At 36.0% G+C, this 17,629-nt stretch overlaps 1 protein-coding gene across 1 annotated transcript; it reads left to right on the top strand.

Moving 5' to 3' along the window:
- The first annotated feature begins 789 nt into the window (after nt 1–789).
- Nucleotides 790–17,214, top strand: LOC111805671 (rho GTPase-activating protein REN1). The gene is made up of 24 exons (XM_087128109.1): nt 790–1,098; nt 1,269–1,367; nt 1,571–1,648; nt 4,506–4,542; nt 4,639–4,715; nt 5,354–5,424; nt 5,522–5,600; nt 6,043–6,178; nt 6,856–6,978; nt 7,061–7,138; nt 7,582–7,637; nt 7,748–7,817; nt 9,585–9,669; nt 10,834–11,077; nt 11,452–11,658; nt 12,506–12,796; nt 13,020–13,069; nt 13,670–13,730; nt 13,810–13,893; nt 14,519–14,632; nt 14,718–14,863; nt 15,011–15,074; nt 15,696–15,893; nt 16,415–17,214. The coding sequence occupies exons 2-24, from the start codon at nt 1,338–1,340 to the stop codon at nt 16,673–16,675; spliced, it is 2,640 nt and encodes an 879-aa protein (XP_086984235.1). The 5' UTR covers nt 790–1,098; nt 1,269–1,337; the 3' UTR covers nt 16,676–17,214.
- Nucleotides 17,215–17,629: the final 415 nt, after the last annotated feature.

The raw sequence follows: 17,629 nt of genomic DNA, 5'->3' as shown, positions 1-17,629 counted from the left end.
TTCCCGCTAAATAAATAAAAATATTGTTCAACCTTTGGCTTTTTCTTTATAAAAAATATTTCTAAATTAAAAAATATATAATTATACTTTTAAACTCTTACCAAATTCTCAAAAATACTTTTATACATTAAAAAAATAATAATAATACATAAAAATATCATTAACATCTCAAAATATTCTTTTTAACCTACAAAATATTAAGAATTAAAAAAAAAATCAAAAATACCTTTAAATTTTTTAAAAAAATTTAAAAATACGTTTGTTCGTTGGTATCACAATTAAAAATATTTTTGTTGTCAGTATTACAATTAAAAAATACTCAACTTTAAAAAATAATATTAAAAGGTTTAAAATTAAACATTAAGAAATTTTTAAAACTTATTTTATAAATATTAAGAATTTTAATGTTACATTTAAAATTTTATCAACCTAATTTAGTTGGTATTAATAAAACTTTTTAAAATTTAATAATATTTTTTAAACTCGAAAAATTAAAAATTTTTTTGAAACAAAATATTTTTTAATCCAAAAATAATATTAAAAACTTTTTACATTCTTTTTAATATAAAAATACTATTGTATTTTTTAGAGTTTTTTTAGATATTAATTTAGCTTTTCTTTTTTAAATATAATCTAATGAAATATATAGCAGCGGTATCCACGTCAGACCCGGCAAGCGTGGGTCCTACAATATCCCTTCCAATGCTCCCTCAAACACGGGAACAAAACGGCCACACCGGACAAACCTCCAAAAGGAGGGGCAGAAGAGGGAGGGAAAAAAAGTCAGAAGGGTGAAATTACAGAAAAGCCCTTCGCCTATTTCCCACCAACACGTTCGTTGCGCAGAGAAGGACCAGGAATCGGGGAGACATGTACAACTGCCGCCCCATCCGGAGACTCCGGATGGCGCTTGCTTGACCTCCGGACTTCCGTTGAGGAACATTTCTGGCTCAATCCATCACAAGAAGAGAGAGAAAGAGAAAACAGAAGAACGAGAAAGCCACAAGTCTCTGTTGCATCTTACGCTTCTTGGAGGGAAAAAAGAAACAAAAAGTTATTTCCCTCTCTCTTTTGCTCTTTTCAAATTGACTACACGAGGTATTGTTTCCGATTCGTTTATGCTTTGGCATCGTTTTACTAATCGTACATTATTGTTTTCGTCTCGCGGAATGAAACGCATGATGTCGTAAGCTTTGATTCTGTTATATCTGGTTTATCTGCGGATGTCTCTGCTGCATTTTGATAATGATGATCAGTAGTTGTTGCAGTGATTTTTGGTCGATTGATTTGATTGATGATTGATGATTGATATGGTGCTCTGATTTGGAGATACGACGATGGCTAACCGAAACGCCGAACATTCTCAGGTTTTGTATTGTGTTTAGTTATTGGCTTGGTTAGTTTGTTGTTTTAGCATTAAGCGCGCCGGATTTTTAATTGTTTTCTCCTTTTGGATTACGAAATGTTCGTGTTATTTGTGTTGAGATGTATGCGTACGGGTTGTTGGAAGGGATAGAATGTGACGTTTGAATTGGGGAATTGAAATCTATCTTGTGTTGTTGTGGTGTAGGGAGAATGCGGCAGTCCTCCGTCTTCGCCACCTCCCCCTCCGGACGATCCTTCTGCTGGTTCTCGTGTTGGAAACACGGTGGGTTTTATTTCTGTATTTCTTTTTGCACTTTGGATGCGATTTTTATGTCTCCAGTGTCCGTCTAATTTCGTCAATTGCTCGATGTTGAGATTTCATACATAGGCTCCTGATCTCGCATAGTATGCGCGCTGAGCATTAACCCCATTGCTGAAGTAACGAAAATAAAGAGCGAACTTAATTTGGCTTGGCGTGTGATGCAATTTTAGGGGCAGAAGAAAATGAAAGCTATGGGAATACTTGCAAAGCAACTCTAGGAATTAGTATTTGGTGGTTTTTTTATTTCCTGGAACGACAGTCGTTAGAATCTGTTTAACGTCTTACCTTATGAGAAGAGTGAGAGAAACGACTGCTAGTTGGACGTGCAAGAACATTAACTGAGGATGAGAAGCTGGTTGTTAAGCAGTCGGCAACCCGATTCAAAGAGGCGACATACTGAAGTTGGACTTGATTTTGCCACGTTCAATCACAAACCAGATGGATGCCAATTGGACATGTTTAGTGAACGGGGAACCCTGTATTTGAAGCTATAGCATTCATTCCCATGTTGTCACATCATATATCTGGTGTTTAAGAAAGAGGGAATTGAATTAGTATTATTATTTTATTTTTATTTCATATTTTTTTTTGGAGAAGGACCTGACCGTCGATCCAAAACCAATGGAAGTTACTGAAAGCTAGAACATAAAAGAGATGAGGGAATTAAATTCCATGCAGGAAAGACGACAACCACTTCAGCTTCTAATAAGTATTTGGAAGTGCATAATATCCACTCCCTACCGGATCCATCCACCTCTTTTTGTTTCTTCGAAGATCAAGATAAGAGCTGCTTATGCAGCAATAGCTCGAGTGTTGTTGTGGAGCCATAGTAGAGGAGAAGCAAATCAACGCTACAAGGAATTTCTTTTAAGATTAAGATAAGAGCTGCTAACGCAGCAATAGCTTGAGTGTTGTTGTGGAGCCATAGTAGAGGAGGAGTAAATCACACTACAAGGAAAAGAAAGATATTCTAAGACAACACAAGCATGGTTAAGAAAACTTGAAAGAATGGGATAGTCATCACCTATATCAACAAGGTGTACCTCTTTTTTTCATGACCTACTAAGACTTCCAAAGTTAATATGTTTGCTTGGAAAATTTTGATATTGAGTGATCACCTAGAGAATTTGTTTGGAACCAGATAAATAAGGACAAAACATATTGAAAAGTCATGTATTGATTTGTAAGGACAATTTTCACAAATCAAGTCAACAGATAGAGGCTAAGTCACAAAAGATGCAAAAAAGAAAAAAATGTCAGGTCAGTAGATGTCCGATTTAGATTTTGCATCTTGGTCCAAATTTTGGGCATGAGGCGGTATAGTTGGTTCCTTGGCACTAGCAAGATATGCTCTAGTACCAAATAGAATGCAAGATGGCAAAAAATAGGTTATGGAATTCACATAAATTGAGGATTGATTCGGTTATATATATATTTGGTAAGAAACCGAACTTTTATTGAGAAAGAATGAAAAGAATAAAAGAACATGCAAAAAAGAGTTCTATCAAAACAAAAAAAAGCAAGAAAGAGCACAAAAGTAACTACAAAGAGAGGCTTCAATCCATGTCAAGTGTAAGCCATTAAAGCTCAACCATCATTCCATATCGACTACATAAAATGGCCCCATAGTAGTAAAGTTCTTCCTCCTGACTTCTTCAAAGAATGCACCATTACGAATGCAACACAAAGGAAGAATGACTTTGAGCCTGCCACATGAAAGAATTTGATCTTCTTTGGAATTTTCCTTTTCCAGATAGCAGCAGAAGTAGAAATAACCTGAACCGGAGAAGGGACAAACTAAATATGTAAAAGGGATCGAGATTCGAGAGAAGAAGCCTTCCTAAGGAGTCCAAAATCTAGAGCCCCTTCTCCTGGTCTTGCAAAAGGGAAAGAAAAAACGCTACATCAATCGTTAGAAAGAGAATGACTGAAGACCTAGGGTATCAAAGATGAAGGATTTGACAGAGAAGGTAGAATCAAAACCACCAAGTACAACTTCTTTTGAGAGAGGGGAAATAAATGAGGAAACAACTCACAAGAGAGTTTCTCACCAACCCAACAATCTTCCCAAAAATGAACTTTTTAGTCTTCTCCAATGAAGCATATGATAAACTGAAAGAAGAAAAAGAAATCAGATGTGATAGTTTTCCAGAGATTTTTCAAGGTCTCTTAGACCCACTACTTGCCATCCAATCAAAAGGAACTTTGCATCAGATGTGATAGTCATATTTACTCACAATAACTTTGCATCATAAAACATCAAGCTTCATGAAGAACCATCGCAACCATTATGCTTCCAATCTCTAATCCACCTTGTTCCACACGCTTCTCCACTAACTCCCAGTGACAGAGTTTTTTTGCTAATAAAATGAACTTTTAGCAAGGCTGCCACTGAGAATGTTAGATGTAATAGTACAAAAAGAAAAAAATATATATAGAGAGAGAAGAATGTTATACATTAGCTGTAATGATCGAAGAGCAAGATTACTGAGTTTTGCAGGGATCAGGCGAAGTGTTTAGGGATTAGCGTTTAGTGGCTTTGCTATTAAGACCAACACCGTTTATTGCATCTGCTTTAACAATGAAAAGAACATTTTCTGTTTGCCATCCTATAGTTTCAACATTGATTGAATCTGAAAAGTGCCAAGACTTCAGTCGGTAACAAGGAACGTTTCAGAAGGCGCAACTTAATTAGCAATATATGTTGTTATCTCTTTATCACGTGTAGCAGGGTTTTTTTTTCCATGTATATTTTATTATTGTATTTTGTGGAGTAAAATTTTAGGCTACATTACTCAAGTGTTTAACTGTATTGCAGGTTTTCAAGAGTGGACCACTTTTCTTATCATCTAAAGGTGTGTTTATTTGATTTTTTTTATTCCTAGAACTTGGGAAAGTTAACTCATCAATGAATTTCATCCCCCCCCCCCCCAAAAAAAAAAAAAAATCAGGAATTGGATGGACCTCCTGGAAAAAGAGATGGTTCATTCTTACACGTACTTCACTAGTTTTCTTTCGAAGTGATCCAGTAAGTGGTTTTTCCATTTTATATATGATCATGCTTGTGCTATTGTACTGCCATCAGTTAGTAGCTTGGCACTGAGAGTATATGGCAGGGAGTCATACATAGGGATAGTTTGTTATCATTTTGGATAACGACCAAGATTGAGGAGAGCTGCAGCCCTCTCAAATGGCTGGGTAACCTGTACGGTGATCTTCATCAATTTTTGTTATTTCCGCATTTAAAATCCTCTTGGATTCCTAATAGCTTGATATAGTTATCTTCAAAAATAGTTCTTTAGAGGGTGGATAATTGAGTTTCAACTTATTTCCTTTGAACTTGAAGAGCTTGAAGAGTTGCCTTTACCTCAGGCGTAGAATTATCTTGTGATCTTTTGCATGAGTCTGGTTTTGAATGTTATTTAATTTATGGTGATTTAAGCTGTTGTCATGACCTTGTTTCTAGTTGGAGGATGAGCCACTTGGAGTTGGTAGTTTGTCCGTCACATTAATACAAGCTAAAGCTATTTTAATATCACTTTTACTTTATATTATATATGCACAAGGTACATGTACATGATATGCATCATGTTACGATTGATTATTTGTCTGTTTAATTTCCTTCTGAAAAGTTTTGAATCTTTAGTTGATTGTTACGCCTTTCAGAATGCTGCTCCTCAAAAAGGGGGGGAGGTGAATTTGACTCTCGGTGGCATTGATCTCAACAATTCAGGCAGGTTAGTTTGTTTTCTGAATTTTGATGGTATTTGCCTTATCTCTACAAGGGAAGCAGCCCAGCAAACTAATTTAGTGGTATTACCGTACATTTTCAAGTGTTGTTGTGAAAAGTGAAAAAAAACTCTTGACTGTGCTCTTTCCTGATGGTCGAGAAGGACGGGCATTCACACTGAAGGTGCTCTCTCTCTCTGTATCTCAACCTTCTTTTTCCTTCTAACATTTCTTTAGCTGAAGTGAAACGTTTATTTTGACCTTTATAAGCGTTTAGGTTCTTCTTTTGTGGCTGTCTGTTTTATCATTTTGTTCCCTTTCGTAGGTTTGGCATACAAACTTGTGTATGCTAATTATACAAAGTTTCTAGCTTCTTTCATCTAATCTATCTCAAATATTAGTTTTTAAAATTCTCAAGTTCATTAAGGAGATTGGTGGCATGACATGAAAAATGCTGATGTTTAAGTCTTGAATTGCATTCTTAGATATTTTCTTTCTGGAGTAATCGTTCTAAAAAATAACTCTGAGCGTAGTCTGTATTCCAGTATAACCTTGAAGAAGGGTGTTTTTGTTTCTCTAGTATGTACCTCTCAGCCTACTGCACTGTGTGTTATCTAATGTTGCAGGCGGAAACATTGGAGGATCTCTATGAATGGAAGGCCGCACTGGAAACTGCTTTGTCTCAAGCACCTAGTAGTGTCCATGCTAATGGTATCTTCAAGAATGATAAGATCGAATCAAATGATGGGTCTTCAGAGACGTGTATGCTTTTCTGATCTAGTTTTCTTTAGATACCACTTATTTCATTGTACTTCTAGTTCTCGTGTTTATGCATTTCTCTTTATATTTGCCCTGTTTGCTTAACCTTGTAGGCTTTATATGAGAAGTGTGTGTTTAAGCTATATTTCAGATGCTTAGTTTACTTTGGAATCTACAAAATTATGTCCTTCACATGGTTACATTTGTCAGAAACTTTGCCTTTTGTACTAGTGAAGAATATATACATTCTATTTGGGTATAGCTGTGAACTTGCACAGTCCTGTTTGGACGATGAATGGAAAAAGTGCCAAAACTTGAGAAACTTGGTGATGAAAAAATTGTTATTTCTAATTAAATAGTTAAATTTGTTAGAAATTTTGTTCGGAAAATTTTCTCAGATGCTTTGTTCTCATGGATTTAAATATATTAGTTCGTTGTTCTATTCATGTTTGATATTTATGCGATGCATTCATGATCTGTTTACCCTCTCATAGTTTTTTATACGGAACTTCACCTGAACATTGATAAATAGATTGGTTAGTTCTGTTTCACTCTCGTTTGGCACCTGGATCTTCACCTAATTGGGCCTGCTTGTAATATGTTTCAACTTCAATAACTTGCATGCGTTCTTCATTTTTCGCCACATTGATTTATTGATGCTCTCTATATGTCTTTTCTAGTGAAGGATGGATCACAGCTCGGAAGACCAAAAGTCCTTGGTAGGCCAGTTTTGCTTGCTTTGGAAGATGTTGATGGAACTCCCTCCTTTCTGGAGAAAGCCCTTAGGTTTATAGAGGACCACGGTAGATTAATCTTGAATTTATCATTCTGTAAAAAATCTTATATTATTTAATTTTTCAGCTAAAGGATCTGAGTTAATAATAGGAGTCAAAGTTGAAGGCATTTTGCGACAAGCTGCAGATGTTGATGATGTTGAACGTCGTGTGCGGGACTATGAACAGGGTCAGTTATTTGATTATTATAATGCGAATCTAGATTTATATACATTATATTGTTGATAGTGTTCTGTTGCAATTATGTTTCAGTCTAGTGACTAACAAAACTCGCAATTTAATTCCTCATCTATTGATGGGATGAATCGTACATGGTACACGTATCTTTCAGTTTTCAAACTACGCACAAATGAGTTGGTGGTTGTTGCAACCTGTGACCTTTGGAGTCGTTTCTTTCCGTTAGTAATGCATGTTTGTAGAGTTATAATTATTTACTGGCTTTAGTTACTGTCCCCATCTCTTGTTCCTTTTAATTTGACTTTTAAAATGCATTTCAACGGGGTCAACATATTGGTTCGTATAATTTAAATCTTATAAATTAGGAATTAAAATAGTCTGATAACGAGCTCCTTATCAGAAATATTGTTTATTCATTCTTTATTTATACTGCAGGAAAGATCGAGTTTTCTCCAGAAGAAGATGCACATGTAGTGGCTGACTGCGTGAAGGTTGAAAAGTTATCAAAATTTTAATACTAATGATAGCAAATCTTTCACAACTAGTTGTTGCCTGCTGTGGAAGTTTTCTTCGATCTTATGTCTTTTATGCTATATTTCAGTATGTCATCCGGGAGTTACCATCATCTCCAGTTCCGGCATCTTGCTGTAACGCATTACTAGAAGCAAGCAGTAAGTCATTGGAGAAGCTAATTTCAGTATCTTAAATAATTTAATTTACCAGGTGGAAAACATACGTTCTTCACACGAAAAATCATGACGTATAGACTAGAAATGATGAAAGCATAGGAAATAAAGACGCAAGTGAAAAGTATTTAACTTGACCTTTTTTAAAACTAGGGCGTGCATGAATTCTCAGTTTAGAAAGCCAAATTTTATATCCTCTATGGAGTCATGCACTGACATTTTCTAGCTTTTAATTCATACTTAAATGTTTTCATGCGTAGAGGAAATGACACCCTTTTTAACAAGGCCTATATGTCGTGTACTTCATTTCCTTTCTAGTCCAACCTAATATATTGAGATTAAAAAATATATTCACAAATTAAAACATAAAAATAGTTGCTTCAAGAAACTTAGGTGGGCATTGACTCCCTCAAACTTTCTTTTCTAACATAATTACTAAATTTTTTACCTAAGCTGTGGTTTTTCAAGATTTTCATTGGGCCTTGGTCCAACTTCTGAAGGGGGTGGTTTTTTGTTGCATCGGTAGATTTCTAGTGGTTGAGGTGTGATTAGACGAATTTGCTAGCCGGAAAGTGCGTGGGCTTGAAAGGATCCCATCTTTAACGTTTTCTTGAAGCTTAGCATTTCAGCTTGGAACCTTCCTCCTCTAGACTCTACTATAGGAGGGATGATCATGATTATTTTATTCCTTCGCTGGGATCTTGTTGGAAGAGTTCTGATCCTCATCAGTGGGCATGTGTTTATGTTTAAGTGAAAAGCATTAAAAGTTGGTTGCATTTATTTATCTTTTTTGAGTTTCCCCCGTTTTGTGTCGGCCTAAAGGGAAGCTCAAGTCTAAGATTTGGTAGTGTGCAGAGCTAAAAAGCCTCCATCAGTGAAATTTAGAGTTTGCATAAAATTGAGAGTTTAGATGAAGTTAATGAAGCTGGAGGTCTAGAGTCTGATACGAGGGGGAAAAAAAGATTACTTTGCAACAATAAAGGAAGTTCGGATTTTGTTTCTAAATGAATTTCTGTTACCATCCGTGGACAAGTTTACTGAAGCCTGAAATAAGGGCAGTTTGATGATGTTGAACTCTTGAAGTAGATAACTTGTCGTAACCAATGTCAATCATATTTTTCCAAGTTTTCCTGATATTCTATAACATGCTGCTTTGTGTGGATCAAATCACTGGTATGTGCACAAGCACACACGTACTCACACACTATGAGAAGCACAATTTGAATTGACTACAAAACCAGATTGTACAAAGTAACTAGGAGGGTAAGGACGCTTTCAATAGAGTAGGAAAAAGAGCAACGACATGATAAACACGAAGATTACAACTTCTATACTGTTGGCCAATTCGAGAGGGTCGACTTCTCTCCAAAGTGCATAAGAACTCACAAAATAAACACACTGAGCCAATTGTTCTTGCCCCCATCTATTCGCATATCCCACGTACAATTATCATTTAAAACCGTTATTGACTAACCCAAAACTGACTAGGAGTTACATCCGTATCCGTTCTTCCCTTATGTAAACTTTAGTTATCGGAGGTCTAAATACTATTGTCTTTGTTTTCTTTGGAATCTCTCTCTCTCTCTCTCTCTATCTAGATTAATTCTAAAGTTTGGATACTTCATTCTTTATTTTCTATAATCCTTACAGTGGGGTTTCTGTATTTCCTAACCATCTCTTTTTTGTTTTGAATTTTTAAAAGCAGTTGTTTAAAATGTATACTTTTTCCCCTTATTTTTGTATTCATACCAGAAACTGATCGAGGTAACAGAGTGAATGCTATGCGATCTGCAATATATGAAACCTTTCCAGAACCAAATCGCCGTTTACTGCAGAGGTAGCTATAGCCCCTGCTTTGTCTGTTTTTCAATTGTTTTCTATTTTAAATTTAAAACTTGATAGAGAAGAAATCAACCTTGGTGATGCATGCTATAAACAATTTTTACTATTGACAATAGAATATATTTATAATTTACGTTAGACCTATCTTATGATGTTTCCAATAACAAGTGTCCATGTGCCATTTTATAAGATATATCAACAAGTGCCCAGAGCTAGTACAGTTTATTTGAAGCCTTGACTATTTTACATCGTTTAGAAGTTCGTATTGTTTGTGACGTATGTTCATCTTTAGAGTTCTCTCTGATAAAGTATTTGGTAGCAAAGGTTTATTGCGATGCTGGTTTCATCGATATTTTTGCTACTTTGTACAAATACACATTAACTTGAACATTGGATATACGCGATGGTGATGAGTGATAGAGAGGTCATGCAGTGCTCCGGAGTCTCCACTTAATAGTTCTGTAGGTTTGACCACTTGAGAGACATAATGTTTTTTTCATTAATTTATTTATTTTTTAACGAAACAGAGGTATATTCTCACAGAAAAAAAGTCAAAAGAGACACGGCCTTTGGGAAATCCCTTAGCCTATGGGGTGATGTATTAAAAAGAAGCCTCCAATCTAGATTGATGAGAAGAAAGGGAATATTACAAAAAGATTTGTGGGTGGCCACCGAAAGTGGAGGCCGTATACTGTACATGACCACAAAAAGGATCTATTGAGGTTATGACATTGTATTGTTGAATGCTCTTTTGAGGAGTAGGTTATGACAAGGGAGATACCGATGTCAAAAGCTGCAACGGGCAGGAGGTCCAAGACCATTTGCTTTCAAATTCTGAGTTTTCCGAGAGTTCATAGAGGGATGTTTTGTTCCTCGATTACTACTGCTATTGACCTTGAAATATTAAAGATTTTATTGTGTAGACGTTGCTGTGGCCTTCATGATTTTCTTGTGTCATGCTCCTATTATTTTTTTGGCAATCAACGAAATACTTCTAACCTTGCCCTTGTTGCATGTCCAAATGGTTATATCCCATAGTGAAATTTAGTCGTTATTCTACTTGTGGAAGTATATATTTGTTCCATCCACCCATTTGTACTGATTTATCTTTAAGGTGTATCTTTCAATTCACAATTTTTTTCTTTTATTCCTGCGACAGAATTCTTATGATGATGCAAACCGTAGCGTCTCATAAAGCTGAGAATCGAATGAGCTCTTCAGCTGTGGCAGCTTGCATGGCCCCCTTACTCCTTCGTCCACTTTTATCCGGTGATTGTGAGATTGAAACTGATTTTGACGTGGGGGGTGATGGTTCTATTCAACTTCTTCGTGCAGCTGCCGCTGCAAACCATGCTCAAGCCATAGTTATTACTTTACTGGAGGAATATGACATAATTTTTGGGGTAACTATTGTATTGGTTCTTATATTCAAATTTTCTAGTATGACGCAGACATGCTGAGAAAGCTAGAAAAGATTTTCTTTTAGTCTACTTTTTACCAGATTTTTAAATGTTATGAGGAGGTTAATGCGCAAGTATGTATCTCTTGGCCTGAGCTTTATTTACCATACTAATGATCTTTATGGTTATTTCAAAAGGGACAAAAAGAATGTTTCAGAATTAGGCATATTATTAGAAATGATTTATCCAAGGAGTCTAATTTTATGTATCTAGTTGCGAGGAGTCTAATTTTACGTATTTAGTTGTCATAGTTCAAGATACTTGGAAGATTAATTAGCTTGTAATTTGAGATCCATAAGTTACTAGTGTGATTGCAGGAAGGTTCTCTGTCGCCTATAATGTATTCGGATTCAGAAGAGAGTGGAAGTGAGAGTGAGGAGGCAAGTGATGATGATATGTCTTACGATGATGAAGAACAAGATGATGTCACTGGTTCTGATGCAGAAACAGACGATGGAGTTGAATCAACTGGAACCTGTAGTGGGAGTGTTTACTCTGAGGAGCACGATTTATCTGGTGATAAGGCACGTCTCTATATTTTCTCAATTGAGTTACGTAGTAATCTGATAAAATGGTAGTATCACCATCATCCTATAACAATCTGACAAAATTGTAATTTCCCCTTAACCCTCTTATACTGTTTATTTGACCATATCGCATGACAAACTTTTGTTTCATTCAAACGTTTATTTTCCTCTTTATCAGTGAGGTGGTAGTGATGGAGGTTCCATGCTGGATAATCAAATTAGAAATTATTAATTTCTTTGTTATAAATAGGACTCAATAAGGAGAAAATTCAAGAGCCCCAGACTACTATGATATTTTCATTCGCTATTTCCTCAAACCTAGCCAAAAACCAATCCCCCTCCTTCATGGCTGCTGGTCCCCTTTATTGATACAGTCAAAACATCCCTTGCCCATGTCAGAAATGCCCTTTAAAACCTCGCTTGATCCACTGTCTCCTCTTATATAAGTCAGTCGAACCCTTTCTTCTTAATAAGCTTACAGGAAGTGTACTGTCCGACGGGTTTAGGGGTAACGTATGAGGAACATACAAATATTGTACTGTTTTTATTCTAGTAAACTCCGCCGAGGTGTTGGGGTGGATAGGTTCTAAAATCCAATCTCCGAAAATCACTCTAGAGGCTCCTTCGACTCATCATATCAAAAAACTTGGTTTAGATGCAAAATAATTCAATCCCAAAATAAAATTTGGCGTGTCTTGATGGAGTCTCTGTTTTCTTAGAAGGATTCGGAATGAGTTCGTCGATTTTATAATTTTTGTAACTTCCAAATTGCTGGGTCCATTGATAAAGTTTAATTAAGTACCAGCCGGAAAAGATGTCAATACTTACTCTTACTTTGCTACAGGGTTCTGAAGTATCAAGTGGTAGTCCGAAGAATTCTGACGTTTCTAAGGTAAATGGAACGAAGCCAAAATCGAGTTCCCCCAAAAAAAAATTGCCTCAAGTTCGAAGCAAGAAGACCGTTCGAGGTAGAGGTAATCCACCAATCAAGGATGAAAAGCCTTGTGAAGAAAATGAATCTGAAGAAGCAAATATGATGCACAAGTTGGATCCTTGTTCATCTTCAAGCTTTGATGGTTCTCCAAGTAAAAGTTCCCACACGTCAAGGCGTCTCACCGTTTGGGGACGCACGCCTGTGAGTAAAACATTCCATTGACAATATCACTCTTTTTTCTCCCCCATTTCGGGCCAGCGTTCTGCATTCCATTTCACTTAACCCTCACCATCTTCCTGAAGTGCACCATCATGATAGTTTTGACTGTTGTTAGAGATTCATATGGATTTTCCAAGCTAGCTTTTTTTTTTCCCCATGTTCCTGCAGCTAGTTTAACTAGCTTTTGTTTTCTATACAAGCGCAGGCAAAGAAGAACCTCTCCATGGAATCCATGGATCTTGATTTTGACGAAGAGTAAGTGGCTTTTTTTTCTGTTTCTTTATATGGAGGTTAAAATAAATTAATAGTTTCATATTTACCTAGAGGGGAATGGTTGTTCCACAATCAAGACTATATGGTTTGGTCTTTTAAACAGCTTTAATTTTATTATCAAGTCTCAAAAACCAAATTGAGGAATGTGGATTGGAGCTTACATTTTCTTGTAAATTTTTTTCATAAAAAACTCACCTGAGTTCATTTATGCTTGAATAGTCTTCCATTTAAGGACTGGGCTTGAAACTTCCTGATTATGTCATTTCTTGGTTTACAGATCCTTGTAATTCTAATGACTTCGTTACACTGAACTTTTCAAGTCCAAAAATATGAATTGAAAATGCTGTGGGGCAGGTGGCATCGATTGGATCAAGTGTTTATATTCATGAGATTTTTCCTTTGTTTGTATATTTGCTAAGTCGTCAATTACATCATGACACATTATATTAATCTCTTCAAATAATTACAGTATCAGTTGTCGTGACCTTGAACTTCTTGGTAAATGATTATTTTTGCACTTCTTTTTTTCATCATCCCGCGTCTTGTAAATTTTCTTTGACAACTTTTTTGTTCTTATTTCAGGGTTGAAATCCAGAAACTTGAAGCCACTAAATTTGAACTGCAAAATAAAATTTTGGAGGAGGTAAAGATTCTCAGTGCCTTTTTTCTACGTATGTCATTTCTGGTTCTTTAATCTTCACATTAATTCTTTCTTGTTTCAGGCCAAAGAAAATTTTACTTTGCAATCCAGTCTGGAAAACCAAAAGAAGTTCTTGCATGAGCGTCGTATAACTCTTGAACAAGAAGTAAACTCTTCATGGGCCATTAGTCCCGCTGCTCTTAGTTTCATATTCTTCATTCTCCATAATGTGATTGATGCGTCTAAGTCAATGGAACTGAAAATGGGAACCCTTGTGATTCTTTCAAAATATTCTACCTTTCGTTTTTGTTTTTTGGTTTGCAATAATGCAATTTATTTACCTTATGTAATTTTTTCTGTTGTTTGTGCAAACGATGACCCAATAGTTCAGAAAGCAAGTTGTTGGTTTGGATGCCTTTTAGGGTATAGTTCAAGTTATGATAGTAACCTATCTAAGATAATAATTTTTCTTGCATTTGTTTCTACGGACTACCACTGACTACCATAGGTTGACTCAGTGGTAGAAGAATCAAGTTGTTAGTTTGGGTACCTACTAGGTTATAGTTCAAGGCATGGTAGTATATCCGAGATAATTAATATGGAGCTTTTTAGTACTTCAAGTGTTATAAGATCAAATTTTAGTTCTGTGGATTATTCAAAGTGGACATCTTGGACACCCACTGTTATATTAAAAGGTTTAGCATGTTTATGGTACCCTTAAGTGATTATTAAAGTTGCAAAGTCAACTAGGGAGATAAAGACTTAGTCATGACTATGGATTGAATGTTCAGGTGGCAAGACTAAAAGGCCAGTTGCAAAAGGAGAGAGATCTAAGGATGGCTCTTGAAGTAGGACTTAAAATTTCTCAAGGCCCTTTACCGAGTTTAGCTAATATTAGTGAAAAGGTCAGTTTGTCTAATGCTTTTTATTTATTTTAGTAGGATTATGTGACAGATTGCCGATGCTATAATGTGTTAGCTATTTGTCTAGACAAAGGCAGATCTTGAAGAAATAGATCAAGCAGAGAAAGACATTGCCAATTTAAACAACATGGTGGCTGACTTTGAAGGACAGCTCGATAGGCTACGTCCTTCTTCTGATTCACGTAATGCCTCACAGAATCATCAAACAAAATCGTAGGTTTCTCTTTTCTGAAATTTCATGTTTTAGCATAATCATACCATAATAATTTTTTTGCACATGTTAATGTTCATAACTTTTTTCATCCTTTTCTTATGTGGATAGTAATTATTCATGTGAGATTAACAATTCAATGGGTACAGGAAGGACAAGAAGAAGGATGCTGGAGCTTTAGCCCTTTTACATCCTGAACACTTCAGAAATAAGGTAAATCACATTTTCTTTGGTAATCTTTTATATTTTGGCATGTCTAAGGCACTTCCGACTAAAATTTAATTAATATTTTCAGAGTTCAGGACTAATTTCTTTTCTTCCACTGAAGCTGACGTTTACTCATAGATCATTCTTATCAATTGTAGAGTTATTTTCTATTAATGAGTCAGTTCACTCTGGCGTAGTCCTTGGATCAAGATTGAACTTACCTGATAAAGAGATACTCAATCCCTACTTTCCTCATTATAATTCTTTACTGATATCGATGACCACTGCTATAATGCTGTTATTCTCAAAGCACATCTCCTGCCACAAATTTGGTTGTGAGGCACCTCATCTGAATTCAATTATGCAATAGCTATATTTCCTTTTTTTAATCAAACCTTGTTTCTTCACTAGATTTCTATGATCCCTTTGAAACCATGAATCGAGGGAATGCATTATAATAACTATTTTGATCATGCTGAAGTCATGAATCATAGCAATGCATTTTAGTTATTGCTTTGGGCCTCGGGGAGCATTGCGGGATGCTCAGCCCAATTCTCGATCTGTGTTTTGCCATCTAGCTTGTCAATAAACTGATGTTCATTTAAGTCCACTGTTGTGTTTTTGCAGGATATTCTTTCAGGTCAAGCAGAAAATGGCAACGAAAAGAAGACGGAATCATCATCTTCCACAAGTAAACACTCCCCTCACAACCAGCATCCAGATCATCATGCCATTGTCAGATCAGTTGGGTTTCCGACCATGGAGGCATTAGCACCAAGGTCAACGGCTCTAACGAATCTTAAGAGGGCTGCTGCAAGGGTTGAGGTAGGTTGTTGTGAAGTCTACTGTTGCCCCAGTTTCAATGCTTCTTATGTTGCTATTATTACCATATCACTTAGAGCTTTGAATCGTCACGTTGAAATGCAGTTCCATGTACGTGGTTGTGCAAAATAAAGATTGTTTTGCTCACATTATATAAGTCGATTGTGCTTTGTAAAAAATGGTAACAGTCTCATTTGTGTGAGTTGCATGTTTCATATATGTTTGCTGGATTATTGGATAGCAGCAATGATGCCAAACTACTGGATGGATGTCTGGAAATTTTGTATGTCATAATTAAGGTTTTAAATGCGATTGAAATGTTTGGAGCGTTGATATTTTTGTTATATTTTGTCGGTTTGACTATTTTATGATAAAAATATTGATTCACCCTTCATTATCGATGTCGAAACCATAAACATATTGAAGAAAATGTTGACATGTTGTTGGAAATTCCTCATCGCATCATTTATTCCATGTAATGACCAGATGTAGCTATTCTAATGCCTCATCTATGTTTATTGCAGGGTTCAAATCTCACCTCTTCAGCACTGACGAAACTGACTACCAGACTCAATTTCTTGAAGGAGCGTCGCAGCCAGATAGCTAATGAACTCCAGAATATGGACCGGGGGCGAGTTTCAGGTCAATCATTAGAGAATACGGATAAGGGCAGAGGAGCTGAAGCAAAGCGCTCAGTCCAAAATTCTGATGTCACTCAAGGGTCGTCTAGTCAGGACTCGGATAAGAGAGCAGGAACTGATAGCAGCAGCCAGCCCCGAAACTGAGATGCACACAATAAAGGAACAAGAACAGAAGGCCAAAGCCAGAGCAGCAGTAAGTATTATGGATAGAGGAAAAGATCAGAGAATCATCTGGCCCTTAAGGACAATAGCAGCAAAGCTTTGGCAACTTCATGAGTGTTTTAAGATAGATATCTTCGGAGCAGTGAGTTGTTAATTATGGCCTTCTGAACATGGAGGGGATGAACGATGATATTCATTCTGAGGTAGCAAACAGTGAAAGTGAAGAATCCTTCACTCTGAATGAAAATGGCACGATGGATGTACAGATGGAACCAGTTTCTTGATCAAAGCTGCTGAATTATTTGCCTTTTTGTTGGTTTCTGATTCTTTTTCTCTCAGTGAATAGCTCAAAGCTTGTATAGGAAGGATTGTTGCTATGCTTTCACCATTGGTGAAATTCCATTTTAAATTGATTCTAAGTTTACTGTTTGAACTATGCCCAAACAGAGATTTCAAGATAGAAGAACAAAACCCATTTGATCCTAATTCATTCATCTACTGGTTATGATATTTTTGGTTTACCTGTCTTTTTAACTATGATTTTGGCTGATGTATTTTGGCATGAATCATCTCCATGTGACGAAAATATTCTTCTAACATATATTCATGTTACATTAAACAATAATCAAGTTTCATTTATTCTCTCCTGATTATAAATTTTTGGTAGAGTTTTCATTTATTTTTTTGATGTTTATAAATTTTGGGTAAATGATAATTTAGGTCCTCTTATCTCAGTTGGGTGAATTATTGTTCCAGAAGAAATGAACCAAAAGATACGATAGAGAGCTAGGACAGTTATTGTATGAGGTCTACTCAATGCTAGATGCAGAGGTGCGTAATAGATCGATATATTGTATAAGATCTACTCAATGCTAGATGCAGAGGTGCATAATAGATCGATATGATCTACTCAATGCTAGATGCAGAGGTGCATAA

This window comes from Cucurbita pepo, chromosome 11, assembly GCF_057944985.1.
Source record: "Cucurbita pepo subsp. pepo isolate OVF chromosome 11, ASM5794498v1, whole genome shotgun sequence".
Classification (NCBI taxonomy): Eukaryota; Viridiplantae; Streptophyta; class Magnoliopsida; order Cucurbitales; family Cucurbitaceae; genus Cucurbita; species Cucurbita pepo.
The sequence above is the reverse complement of the archived record's forward strand: the minus strand, read 5'-3'. Positions and strand labels throughout refer to the sequence as shown.